Source organism: Mustela nigripes, chromosome 14 (genome assembly GCF_022355385.1).
Source record: "Mustela nigripes isolate SB6536 chromosome 14, MUSNIG.SB6536, whole genome shotgun sequence".
NCBI lineage: Eukaryota > Metazoa > Chordata > Mammalia > Carnivora > Mustelidae > Mustela > Mustela nigripes.
Window position 1 is genome coordinate 33,173,448 of NC_081570.1, and position 14,719 is coordinate 33,188,166.

The window sequence follows — 14,719 nt, forward strand, 5'->3', positions numbered from 1 at the left end:
GTACCAGAGAGGAATGATAGGATATTAGTATCCTGTTTGGAAGCATTCATCTCCCTCCCCTTCCCAGTTAAGAGCATTGCAAGTCTTCCTAGTTCTAACATCTCCCTCCGGCTCCTCTCCTCTATAACTTGTCATCCCCACTTTCATCTCTCCTACCAAGGCCTTGTCCTAGATTCTCCATGGAGAGCCAACTGTGTTATCTCCACAGCAGCAAGCCTTAACTTCCTTCCACCTCTCTCCCCCTCAACTGAGGAGCACACCCAAAAGACAAGGAGAGAGAGAGAGAGAAGGACAAAGAGACAGACGGGTCACTGTACAGAGAGAAATCAATGTCACAGGAAGACAAAGGTCAGGAAGTTGAGCAGTTGCCTAGGAGGACCTGAAGTGGATAGAAAGGAAGGAGTCAGGCATCCAGTGAGACAGGCGGGGACAGGCATGGGTACCCAGGGATGGGACTGCATGGCTTGGGCCCCTGCCTCTGCCCCTTCTCTCCTTACCTGGCACTGGGCTCAGTGTGGGATGAGTTACGAGCCTGCTAGGTCCCTCTCTTATATTCTGCTCCTGATCCTCAGGGAAGACAAATCAAGTAGCTTCCTAATGAGCCTCTGTGTTGTGGGATTCTCCAGGGCCCATCACAGAGTTCCCAATCCCTGACCACACTTCACCTCCCCAGACTGGCACTCAATGCCTACAATGCCCAGGTCTCCAAGCCTCCTAGCTCAGTACCTCTCTGCTCTCCACTGGCTTCCTCCTACTCTGCCTTCAAGTCCAAGGGGACAGATGGGTGGGTGTCAGTTACCCTAAGTGCATGGATTGAGAAGTGCAAGACATAAGGGTTAGGCAGGCAGGCTAGGGAAGTCTTCCATGGACCATAAAGAATCCACAGAGGTTTTAGGAAAAGGAAGATGGCAAGGAAGGGCTCTGTTCTGCTCTCAGTCCCTGGGGCCCTGATGCACTCTCTCCATCGTGCCCTGCTGGTACTGGCCTGTGTTGTGCTCTGACATCCTATGCCCCCCAAAGACTGTGGCTTCCTGCAGGGTAGAGAATATACCCCCAACAATTGTGAGCTCTTACACGGAACCTGGCTCAGGATGAACAATTGATAAATATTGCACATGGGAGCAAAGTCCTGACCAGTTGGAAGGTCTGAACTCAAATCCTGGTTCTGCCACTTACTGATAGTATAGTATTGGACAAGATATCAGCCTCCCTGTACCTCAGTTTTTGGACCAGTAAAATGAGGCAATAACAGTATAGGGTAGCTGTGGGGATTAAATATGACTAGGTAGGAGGATGGACAGTGGTAAAATATGCATATTGTTTATGCTTGACATGACTCCCTAGTGTATGTCAGATGGTTGATCTGCTTGACCTACAAACATGTATTTCTACGAGACTCTGAGTGATCAGACCCTACAACATCTCCTTCTCAATCTGCTTCTTGCTTGGAGCAGGACACATAGAAGGTACCTCATAATTGTGGACAGAATCTGTCCCAAGCATGGATGGGGGAGATAGCCCCTTGGGTGACTTAGGTGAGAAGTCTGAAGTAGCCTTCTTTGATTTGTAATCACATCACTGGAGTCCAACACTAGTGCTACTTGGAGATGGCAAATGGAGTTGTCTTATGTTCAAACTCTGGTTGGTGGCAACTGCCTAGAACACCAATCAGGACAGATGCTGAGCCACCTCAGGCTCACTGAGAAAGACTGCCTTGATTGATCAGTAACAGCTGCCATGAGCACTGGAGGGAGGTTAGTGGAACATGATGTAGATATTAGTTAGTATGGTGTTTCAAAAGCCCCCTCAAGTTTTTTTTATCATTCTTTTTATTAGTATGTGCAATTCAATTCAGCAAAGTGAGTATCCTGTCCAGGGGATACTGGATACTGGATACTCCAGGTTTTCCAGGTATGTCCAGGTTTTCCAGGGGAAAACCTCAGCTGACTTTCATCCTCCTATCTGCAAACTCCCTCTATGTTTTTGTTGAAGAGAAAGAAAAAAGAACGCATTAGTTATGTTGAACAGAGCAGGGAAAGGGGGTAACACCTTGCAGCCCATTTTCCTGCCAGTTGCCACCCATTTCTTTGCTCCCCTCTGGAGGAAGTGGTATGCAGTTCCTCTCCCCACTTCATGTCCTACATTCTTGTCCAAAAACATTGTAGTCAGGTTTCACCATCATCATGTCACTGTGCCTGTTGGTTTGGCAGTGGTGGCCAAGAGGCAATCTCAGCTTCTAATTAAACAGAATGAAGGTTTTCTTTCCTAATGAAAGGGTTCCCCTTTGAGCACTAGAACCTCCAAACACACGAAACCTGAAGTTGCAGAGAGGAAGCAGAAATTTCTCCAGAGTTTTAATTCATGCATTCGAGAGAGGGACCACTCCCATCACACCTGGATCCATATTTCCCTTCAGAGGAAGATGGTACCATATAGTGATTGCTGGTTTAAATCACAAACTGTGTTCTTTAACAACACTAGAAACTTACAGGGTGTTTTCTCCCATGTGACATGATAACAGAACCTTCAGTAGTAACTCTTTCATCCCATTAGACCCAGATATTTCTGGGTGTTTGGGCACAATGAGAGACCATTAAGTTTTGTGAGTGTAAGGTCATTGTCATATACATATATATACACACAGACATATATAAAAATATTTTTTGAGATAAAGTGTGTCTCTTGTTCAGAGATGATGCTGCAAGTGATACTATGGCAATGGAGAACACTGTGCTCACATACTAACATATGCTGTGATAACTGGTAACATATGCTCACTGTGCATGTGTATGTAGCACACGTTTGTGTTAGTGTTCTGGGTCATGGAGAGGCACATCCACATGACCTTCTCTAGATCCCACATCATTAATCCTCCAATCTTCTTCTTTCCAAGTTTCTCCCATCCCATTAGCAACTGCCCATGAAATAGTGTATAGCCACATTGAGGGGCCTCTCTTATTCCCTGTAAAGCAGATAGCCAGATATACACTTAATATGTGATTCCATTTCTATAAGATTCTTTTTCTTTTAAGAGTTTATGTATTTATCTGGCAGAGAGGGAGAGCTCAAGCAGGGAGAATGGCAGGCAAAGGGAGAGGAAGAAACACACTGCCAATGAGCAAGGAGCCCGATGCAGGGCTCGATCATGTTGGGTCCATGGTCAAAGGAAGGAGACTGATACAAAGCGAAGGTCAAGCAAAGCTTTATTTCGCGCCAAGCATCGAGAATCAAACCCACCGTTCGGGGCCTTCTCTTTGCAAAGAGGCGACCTCTCCCTGCTTTACAGACTAACTTTTATAGAGCAAAGGCCATGTGCTTGAGCCTGGCCACACACAGGTGGCCAATTGAATTACAGTTCACCCTATAGTAGCTATTTGAACTAGCCTATCGCTCTCGTCAGTATTGGCGCCCAAAAGGCGCCCAAAAGGCAGGGCCCACATTCTTTGGTAGTCAGGGAGATAGTATGTACACTTTACTAATTTGGTATTTCCACCTGGCCCGACTCATCCTTGCATTCTGGGCTCTGTTATCTCTCCCTGACCTGACACGTCCTGGTATATGGGCTATTTTATCAGAGGCTGGTTGGCCATATTTTACCCTTTTCCCAGACCCATTTCTAAGTGAGTTCCTCTGGGGGGCAGGGTCAATCTAATTTCACTGCATAAACAACAAAATGGCTGTTCTACCGAGGTGGGGCTGCTTGGGCTAAGTAGATTCCAGTGATGAAGTTCTAGAATATAAGTGAGGTTCCGTGGGATGGAATCCAGAGCCAATGACCAAGAAAGAATTCTTGAGACATCTTTGGTGCAGAGTGGTGGTTTATTAAAGCATAGGGACAGGACTCATGGGCAGAAAGAGCTGCTGCCCCAGGATTGTGAGGGGTGGCAGGTTATATACTATGGGGTTGGGGAGGTAAGGAAAAAGAGAGGTTTCAAAAGAACTTTCATATGCTAAAGATACGGGAGGCCTTGAGGCCTTGCCATTGTCAAGGTTTTTCCCTCTAGCAACATATTAACATTAAGATAGTTGGGAGATTCCTAAAGAATGCCACATCAGTTCCACCCAGGAGTGGGGGTGCGGGAAGGTTGCATGGTGTCAGCTTTTGCTTCGTTCTCAGCCAGCCTTCTTCTTCTTCTTTTTTTAAATTGAATTAATTAATTTATTTTCAGAAAAACAGTATTCATTATTTTTTCACCACACCCAGTGCTCCATGCAATCCGTGCCCTCTATACTGATCCCTCATCACCACACCCTGGGATCAGGACCTGAGCCTAAGGCAGATGCTTAATCAGCTGAGCCACCCAGACACCCCCATTTCTGTAAGATTCTTTAAATGACAAATTAAAGTGATAGAAAACAAGTTAATAGGTAACAGGGTGAGAATTTTGGGGAGAGATGACTACAAAGGGGGTAACATGAGTGTCTATGGAAATGGAAAAGTCTGTAATAAAATATCATAGAACTCATACTGGTTTGCTAGGACAGCCATAACAAAATCCCGCAGACTAAAAGAATTAAACAAAGGAAATTCATTTTCTCACAATTGGAGGCTGAAAGTTCAAGGCCAAGTTGTTGGCCGGGTTGGTCTCTTCTAAGGCCTCTCTCCTTCGCTTGCAGACAGCTGCCTTCTTGCCAAGTCCCCACAGGGTTTTTTCTCTGTGTGCAAACATCCCAGGTGTCTCTCCGTGTGTCCTGATTTCCTCTTTTTATAAGGACCCCAGTCAGATTGGATTAGGGCCCACCATATGACATCATTCAACTTTAACTACCTCTTAAAGGCTCTATTTCCAACTGTAGTTATATTGCAGATTAGGGCTTTGATATGTGAATTTGGTGAGGGACAGGGGAGACACAATTCAGTTTGAAACAAAACTTCCAAAAAAGCTAAATGCATATTTAAAAAACTGGTGGAATCTGAATAATGTCTTTGGTTTAGCATCTTGGCTCTTTCCATAGTTTAGCGACTGTGGCCATGGCTTCTATGAACACTGGGGTACAGATGGCCTTTCTTTTCATTACATCAGAATCTTTGGGGTACATACCCAGTAGTGCAATTGCAGGGTCATAGGGAGGCTCTATTTTTAATTTCTTAAGGAATCTCCATACTGTTTTTTAAAGTGGCTGTACCAACTTGCATTCCCACCAACAGTGTAAGAGAGTTCCCCTTTCTCCACATCCTTTCCAATATTTGTTGTTTCTTGTCTTGTTAATTTTGGCCTTTCTAAGTGGTGTAAGGTGGTATCTCATTGTGGTTTTAATTTGAATATCCGTGATGGCTAATGATGATGAACATTTTCATGTGTCTGTTAGCCATTTGTATGTCTTCTTTGGAGAATTATCTGCTCATGTCTTCTGCCCATTTTTTGATATGATTATCTTTTTTTTTAATTTTTAAAATTTTATTTATTTATTTGACAGACAGAGATAACAAGTAGGCAGAGAAGCAGGCAGAGAGAGAGAGGAGAAAGCAGTCTCCCTGCTGAGCAGAGAGCCCGATGTGGGGCTTGATCCCAAGACCCTGAGATCATGACCTGAGCCGAAGGCAGAGGCTTCAACCCACTGAGCCACTCAGGTGCCCCTGATGATCTGTTTTTTGGGTGTTGAGTTTGAGGAGTTCTTTATAGATCTTGGATGTCAGCCCTTTGTCTGTAGTGCCATTTGCAAATATCTTCACCTATTCTGTGGGTTGCCTCTTTGTTTTGTTGACTGTTTCCTTTGCCAGGCAGAAGCTTTTTATCTTGATGAATCTACCTGATTTCAAGCTTTACTACAAAGCTGTGATCACCAAGACAGCACGGTACTGGCATAAAAACAGACACATAGACCAGTGGAACAGAGTAGAAAGCCCAGATTGGACCCTCCACTCTATGGTCAAATAATCATTGACAAAACAGGAAAAAATATACAGTGGAAAAAAGACAGTCTCTTCAATAAATGGTGCTGGGAAAACTGGACAGCTATATCTTGATGAATCTAATACCTTTACCTTTTTAAAAATTTATAATCAATTAATTAACATACAGTGTTATTAGTTATTAGGATTATTAGTTTCAGAGGTTTTCAGAGATAGAGTTTAATGATTCATCAGTTGCATACAACACCCAGTTCTCATTACATCCAGTGCCCTCCTTAATGACCATCACCCAGTTACCCCATCCCCCCACTTACCTTCCATCCAGCATCCCTCAGTTTGTTTCTTTTGAAGAAAAAAATATATATATTTATTTATTTATTTCAGAGGGAGAGAGTTTGCAAGCACAAGCGGGGGGGGGGGGGGGATGGGCAGAGGGAGAGGAAGAAACAAACCCCCCGAAGAGCAGGGATCCTGATGCAGGACTCAATCCCAGGACCCTGAGGTCATAACCTGAGCTGAAGGCAGATGCCTAACCACCTAAGGCACCCAGGCACTGTTTTCTATGTTAAGAGTCTCTTACATAACACAATAAAAAAAAAATTTTTTTTAAATCAGCTTATTGAAAAAGAAAAAAAGAGTCTCTTATGGTTTTTCTCTCTCTCTGCTTTTGTTTTATTTTATTTTTCCTTCCTTTCCCCTATGTTCCTTTACCTTTTTTTTTTAATTTAATTTTATTTATTTGACAGAGAGAGACATTACAAGTAGGCAGAGAGGCAGGCAGAGAGGGAGATGCAGGCTCCCCGTTGAGCAGAGAGCCCAATGTGGGGCTTGATCCCAGGGCCCTGAGATCATGATCTGAGCCAAAGGCAGAGGCTTAATCCACTGAGCCACCAAGGTGCCCCTGTTCCTTTACCTTTTTATATAAATTTTCAGATCTACTTGTTTATATCAACAAAAAATTTCTGCTGGGATGTTGATAAGAATTGCATTAAACTGTAGACTAATTTGAGGGAAAATTGGCATCTTTGTTATGTTAAATTTACAATCCCGGAGCATGAAATGTCTCTCCATATATTTACTTCTTTGATTTTTTTTTTTCATCAGTGTTTTACAGTTCAACACAGATACTGTACATATTTTGGTAATTTATACCTAAGTATTTAATTTTTATGATGCTATTATAAATAACATTGTGTAATTTTAGTTTCCAATTGTTCATTGCTAGTATATAGAAATGTAATTTATTCTTGCCTGTTAATCTTGTATTCTGTGATATTGCTAAACCCATTAACTAGTTCTAAGAGTTTTTATGTAGAATCCTTGCCTTTTTTCACATGGACAGCTAAGTTATCTGCAAATAGAGACAGTTTTACTTCTTCCTTTCTTATCTTCTCTTTTCTTGCCTTATTGCACTGGCTAGGACTTCCAGTACCACTTTGAATAGGAGTGGTGAAAACAAACTTCCTTGTTTTGGTACTGGTTTTAGGGGGAAAGCACTTGGTCTTTCACCACTATTTATGAGGCTAACTGGAGGTTTTTACCAAAAAATGATCACAGAGAATCAATTTCCTTTTACTCCCAATTTGCTGAGATTTCTCTTTTTTGTCTTTTTTTTTTTTTTCAAATTATGAATGAGAGCAAGGACATTCCAAGCCACATGCATTTGAGCCTTATGAAAATATATTTGAATGATATGTTTGCAATTCTTGGTGTCAAAGGGACTGGAGGCTAAGATAAGGGTTGGATTCCTTTAGATCTCTCCCAGCCAAGTATTCTATGTGGGACAAGGAGGATGAAGAATTTTTTTTCTGGGCTGAAAGTAGTTAGGAAGCTTCCTGAAGAAGGGACCTGCATGAGTCCCTTATGGATGAACACGTAGATAGTAAGCAAATGCGGGACAGAGCTCTTTGGGTGGAACAGCCTATGCGAAGACCTGAGCAGTTGGGACTGGCCAGAGGAGAGGGATCATGCCAGGAGGTGGGAACATTGAATGGGCCTGCTATGTATTTCTACTGCTTTGAGAACTTGAAGAAGGAAGCCCTATTAGCTCCAGAAGATGATCCTCAGTTGCCACCTCTAATGACCCAGAACAATTTTCCTAACAAGTCCCCAAGAAACAAAATCAGCATGTTTTGCTGACAATTCTTTTTTTTTTTTTTTTTCCTCAAGATGATCAAGGCTCCTCTTTCCCCACAGTTTTTCTCCTTAGAGGTTGTGGCCTTCAGGGAGGGGAAACCTTAGGACTCCAAACACTTCCCTCCTCAAGATTCCACATCACTCTTAGAGTTCTCATTCCTTTAATGCTTGGGGAATGCTAAGAGTGCTCTGGGCTGACCATCCTCCTAAATTTATCTTCTGGAGAAAGTTGCTAATCAGCAAAACTCACTTGTAGCATTTAGTAATCTTTTAGGCTTTATTAATGTTCAGATAATCCTTGTTTTAAAATAAAACTTTTTACTAAGTAGCTAAGAAAAATTGGAATATTTTGTTGATTGAATCCTATTAGAAAGATGTGTAGAGAGCAGTTGATTTTAAAAAGGTTCATTTTATATTGCCATCTGGAAAGCAATTTAATATTGGTCTGAATTCAGAGTGACCGAAATTTGATTTGCTTTGAGAGCGTTAGAAATACTTTAGTTCCTGGTTAATATGGCAGCTGATGTGATTGTGTCTCACTAATTTTGGTGTGTGTGTGTGTGCTTAATGTATGATTCCGTGTATACAGTCAGTTATCATCATGAGTATCTAACCCACACATCCTGACCTCACACTACTGATCTTAACGCTTACATTTGACAAATACAAGCTACCGTTAAATAACTTAATGAACATTTTCTAAGGTATCTAGCTTTGAAGACAATGACTCTCTAATGATAATTCATATAATCATTTAAGTTTTGAGGCCTCTTCCCATTTGAACTTAAAAATAATTTTATATTATAACCCGAGTCAGGTATGATCACTATCTCCATTTTAAAGATTGGGGAACCAGGGGCACTGAAGTGGCTCAGTCATTTAAGCATCTGACTCTTAATTGGGTCCTAAATCAGGCCCTGAGCTCAGCAGGGAGTCTGCTTGAGATTCTCCCTCTCTGCCCCTCCCTCTACTCTCTCTCCTTTTCCCTCTCAAAAATGAATAAATAAATCTTTAAAAAAATAAAATAAAGATTGGGGCACTGAGTTCCAGAGAGATTAGTTGTTTTTTCTAAGTTCTCAACAAATTAAGGAAGGATTAAACCTCAGGGATCTTCCCATTGTCCCCGTGGTCTCTCTGGTGGCAAAAGAAATTTCAGAGTAAGTTAGTTGTGGAAATCAAAACACTCTATTTGTGAATAAAAGACTAGGTTTCTGGAAGCTACAGTTGCAGTTATGTATAATGAAATGAGAGAGAGACCCAGGAAAGTGAAGAGGAGCTGAAAGAAAAATTGGGGAGCTTGCAGACCAAGGACAGAGGTGGGGCTAGGAAAAAGCACTCAATAAACACTTACTGAGAAGTTAATGGTCTACAGCACAATGCTATTTATTTAGCCTGTGGAATGCTGGTGAGGAAGATCTAAAGAGTCTAATAGAGCGCTAGACTTCATGGATTTGACCCTATAGTTGTGGCTTAGAATGATAATCCTAAGTATACATTTTCCTCAATACCATCGCATCCATTATCTCAGCTGAGCCTCAAAAATCTCTATTAACAATTCAAGAAATAGCATAATATAACAGATGGCATTTAGCAACTTACTTAATCTTCTTGTGCCTCAGTTTCTTTGTATGATGAAGATAATAATACCTATCTCTGGAGTTAATACTAAGTCTATATAGTATATTAGTAAAATACTAAGTATATATAAAGTGATACCACTTAGTGACACCATATGCAAAGCAATCAATAAAGTCAGTTATTATTACTTAAGCACAATGAGTATCATAAAAAACATTTTATAGATGTGGAAATTACATCTCAGAGAAGTAAGGTGATCCTTCCAAAGCTGCAGAAGATCAATGATGTATTTAATATTTTTCATATTTACTTTGTTTATTTTTTCTTATAAAAATAGAAAGTCAGTGATTTTTTTGGTCAGTGATTTTTTTATTACATTAAAAGTGAAGGTGATTATAAAACCTTTAAATATTCTCAGTATGATGATGAAAAAAAAAAAAAAGTTGAACACTTTTCATAGAAAGCCACAAGCCAAAGGCAATTATTTCTTGGCTCTTTTTTTTTTTTTTTTTTTTTGCTCAGTTATGTAAATGTCCATTTGTGCGAGCAATGGAGTTGATCCAGAATATCATTTTATTTTATTTTTTATTTTTTATTTTCTTATTGTGTTATGTTAGTCACCATACAGTGAGTGCATCATTAATTTTTGATGTAGTGTTCCATGATTCATTGTTTGCATATAACACCCAGTGCTCCAAGCAATCTGTGCCCTCCTTAATACCCATCACTAGGCTTACCCATTCCCCCACTCCCTCCCTTCTAAAACTCTCTGTTTGTTTCCTGGAGTCCATAGTCTCTCATGGTTCATCTCCCACTCCGATTTCTTCCCCTTCATTTTTCCCTTCTCCTAATGTCCTCCATGCTAGTCCTTACCTTTCACAAATATGTGAAACCATATGATAATTGACTTTATCTGTTTGACTTCTTTCACTTAGCATCATCTCCTTCTGTCCCTTCCAAGTTGATGCAAAAGTTGGATATTCATCCTTTCTGATGGCTGAATAATATTCCATTATGTATATGGGCCACATCTTCTTTATCCATTCATCTGCTGAAGGGCATTTTGTCTCTTTCCAGATTTTCCAGTTTCCACATTTTGGCTATTGTGGACATTGCTGCTGTGAATACTGGGGTGCATATGGCCCTTATTTTTGCTACATCTGTATCTTTGGGGGTAAATACCCAGTAGTGCTATTGCTGGGTTATTATATTGTATTGTATTGTAGAGTAGCTCTATTTTTAATTTTTTGAGGAACCTCCATACTGTTTTCTAAAGTGGCTGCACCAATTTGCATTCCCACCAACAGTGTAAGAGGGTTCCCCTTTCTCCAGAACTTCTCCAACATTGGTTGTTTCTTGCCTTGCCAATTTTTGCCAGTCTAACTGGTATGAGGTGGTATCTCAATGTGGTTTTGATTCGTATTTCCCTGATGGCTAATGATGATAACTCTTTTTCATGTGTCTGTTAGCCATTTGTATTCTTTTTTGGAGGAGTGTCTGCTCATGTCTTCTGCCCATTTTTTGACTTGATTAATTGTTTTTGGGGTGTTGAGTTTGAGAAATTCTTTATAGACCTTGGATATCAGCCCTTTCTCTGGAGTGCCATTTGCAAATATCTTCTCCCATTCTGTGGGTTGCCTCTTTGTTTTGTTGACTGTTTCCTTTGCTGTGCAGAAGCTTTTGATCTTGATGAAGTCCCAGAAGTTCATTTTCACTTTCGTTGTCCTTGCCTTTGGAGACATGTCTTGAAAGAAGTTGCTGTATTTAAGCTTTGAACACAGTTCTCCCTGAGTCATTTCCTAATATTTTTTAGTGGTCAAATTAATGCAAAGTGTTTTTTCTTTCCAGATATTTTCCTTACCCTGGGCTCCTCAACCAGTCCAGTGACTTCAATGGAAGTGTGGATGGGACGAACAGAGATCAGAGATGAGGGCACTGTAGGTAGCCTCAGTTCATGGCCTATTGGCCATCCTCACTCATTCCAATTAACTTGAGGAAAGCCCTCTTCACATCTTTATTCCAGAGGCTATAGATGATGGGATTGAGAAAAGCAGAAATAACATTGTAGAACAGGGCCAACTTCTTGTCATCCTCTGGGGAGGCTTCAGAGCTGGGCCTCATATACATGACCATGCATGGAATACAGAACATAGTGACCACAGTAATGTGTGAGGCACAGGTGGAGAAGGCTTTTATTCCTTCCTGTGTGGAGTGAATCTTTAGAATGGCCATAAAGATGCAAACATATGAGGTCAGGATGAGAGATAATGGGATCAGGAGCAAGAGGAAACCTAAGATAAAGTCCACTTGGTCATTGAGGGATGTATCTGCACAGGCCAACTTCAAGACAGCAGGAATTTCACAAAAGAAGTGGTTGATTTCATTGGGGCCACAGTAGGGCAGATTTATTGCAAAGACAAGGGTGCAGGTGAGACTACAAAGGGCAGAGCTGACTTCCAGGACTACACACAGGGTTTGACTCATCTTGACCCCGTAATGGAGTGGATAGCAGATGGCAAAGTATCTGTCATAGGCCATGGCTGCAAAAATCCAGGTCTCAGTGATGCCTAAGGTCAGGAAAATGTACATCTGGACCACACACCCAATATAAGATATGGTCTTTCTATTGTTTATTAGATGGACCAACATCTGGGGCACTGTGGTGGTGGCATAGCTAAGATCCAGTACAGAAAGGATGCTGAGGAAGAAGTACATGGGGGTGTGTAGACGTGCATCTACTCTGATCAGGGTAACCATGAGCCCATTGCCCAGGACTATAAATAAGTAAAGAAATAGGAAGAGGAAGAAAAGGATTCAGTTGGTCCTGGGATTTCTGGAGAAGCCCAGGAAGATAAACTCAGTTACAGAAGTGTCATTTCTCCAGCCTCAGCTATGCATGGTCATCATTCTGAGGAAAGAAGAGAATATATTCCTGAATATCTTGCTGTCTTAATGAGAGGACACCACATGAGATACACAAATGCAGGGACCAAAGGCATCTCGTAGCTAAACAATCAAACCAAGTATGCACTTCCATGCCCAGGGAACATTCTGTTCCAATCGGCCAACTGTTGCTCCAGGCACTTAGTAGGAATTCTAGAAATATGTATTGGTTTGTCTAACAAACTAGCTGTTATAATATTCCAAGGGTTTTCTGGAAGGAATTGTACCAGCAGAAGTCTTTTGAAGAATACACACACGTACACACACACACACACACACACACACCCCATAAACCAAAGTACAGAGGCTAGAAAAATAAAAAATGTTTTATAGTAAACCAAAAGTTGTAGTGGTCTCTGTAATTCTTAGTCATTCTTTCAAGTATCAAGGCTGTTAGGTGTTGGAAAGGACAGTGTATGTGTGAAACAAACAAAACCCTTAGATTCTTCTCTTTGCTTTCTTCCTCTCTGGTGCTGTACCATTGAAAACTCACATACCATAAGTTTTCAGGAACAAGGAAAGTTTTAGATAATCTTTTTGGGGAAGAGCAATCTTTCCCCTAGAGCATTTATCCCCTTTTATACTCCCACTTCCAGGCCTACCTGCGGGGATTACAATTATAAAGAACAAGTTGGCAGATAAAGATGGTCAGAGATTCAACAATTGAAACCTAGAGAAAATGTCTGTGCCCCTGGCATTTCTCAAGAAAATGAAGCATATTTACTTGAGAATTAGGTACCTGTGTGTCTGGAAGCTTTTCTTAAAAACCAATAAGGGCTCTTTCGCAGTCATACTGCTCTCAGGAGAGATTTGGGTAGTGGGTGAAATTCCAGTTAGACCGGGACTCAATCCTTGATCCCACGTGGGCAGACCTGGATGACAGAACATGTCACTGACCAGTCCTTTTCTCTTTCTCCTTGCTTTAGTCCCTAAATGACTGCAACAGAACACAGACAGCTGGGTGCACCCCTTTTCCAGACCCAAAAGAAAGAAATGGTCATTTGTAAAATGGCATTCTATAAAAATGTTCTAATAAATGTGATTTTACTAAATTATCACCACAACCCATGGAGGTCAGAATTACTATTCTCATTTCATAAAATTAGCCATCCGAGGTGAAACAGAGTAAGACTCAAACTTCCAAAGTCACAAGCTCTTCACACCACATTAAGCTAAAATATGTCTCTCACACCATTAGATTTCATGCAAGGTTTAGCAGTTATTAAGCACAAAATAGGCCCACTTTAGGTGACATTGTGAGAGAAAACTGACCTGTGTAATCACACTTGTAGAGGGCAGAGTGTGCGTATTGCATAGCTTTGCAAATGGTCAGGTCTTTTCATAAGAGAACCCTAAAACCTTGGATCGGTATTTCAGCAGCTGGAATTGACTGGTAGTGAAAAGGCTGAGAGCTGTCAATTTAGGTTAAAATAATGCCATATGAAGTCATGGACAGGACTCAGGCTCAGAGGGATGAGAATAATAACACTGATACTCATTTAGAGATGCAATGGAATGGTGGCTAGTGGGATTTGAATATAAACCCTCACTCTGATTGTACATACAACCTAAGGCTTTAAATAGTGGTATATGTTGATATATTTTATATCATAATACATATAATACATATAATGTATTATTTGTTTCAGGGGTACAGGTCTGTGAATTATCAGTCTTACACAATTCACACCACTCACAATAGCACATACTCTCCCCAGTGTCCATCACCCAGCCACCCATCCCTCAACTCCCTCCCCTCCAGCAACCCTCAGTTTGTTTCCTGAGATTAAGAGTCTTTTATGGTTTGTCTCCCTGGTCCCATCTTGTTTCATTTTTTGCCTCCCTACCTACCACAACCCCCCACCCTGCCTCTCAAATTCCTCATATCAGAGAGATGATATGATAATTGTCTTTCTCTGGTTGACTTATTCCGCTTAACATGATACCCTCCAGTTCCATCCACGTCATTGCAAATATATACTGGTAAATCTGAACTATATTTCTATCCTAGATTTCTTCTCTTAATTCATCTATCCAATTGCCTCCTTGCCATCCATCTTCATTTGGATATTAAACAGGCATGTTAAAATACATATTTTCTAAGGTCAAACTTCTAATCCCCTATAAGCCTGCTCTTCTCACAGCTCAACTAATGGCAATTCCACCTTTTAATGTGGCTTAGAGTTTTTAAAAAAGCAACTTAAAGAC

At 41.0% G+C, this 14,719-nt stretch overlaps 1 protein-coding gene across 1 annotated transcript; it reads right to left on the minus strand.

The window, feature by feature from the left end:
* Positions 1-11,514: 11,514 nt before the first annotated feature.
* On the minus strand, positions 11,515-12,468 carry LOC132001680 (olfactory receptor 2B2-like). Its single transcript, XM_059376450.1, has one exon. It carries the CDS (start codon positions 12,323-12,325, stop codon positions 11,528-11,530), a length of 798 nt encoding a protein of 265 aa, XP_059232433.1. The 5' UTR covers positions 12,326-12,468; the 3' UTR covers positions 11,515-11,527.
* Between the last annotated feature and the right edge of the window lie 2,251 nt (positions 12,469-14,719).

Bases quoted from the DNA above. Each gene is read 5' to 3' on its own strand.
- LOC132001680 (XM_059376450.1), bottom strand. From the start codon at position 12,325: ATGGTTACCCTGATCAGAGTAGATGCACGTCTACACACCCCCATGTAC.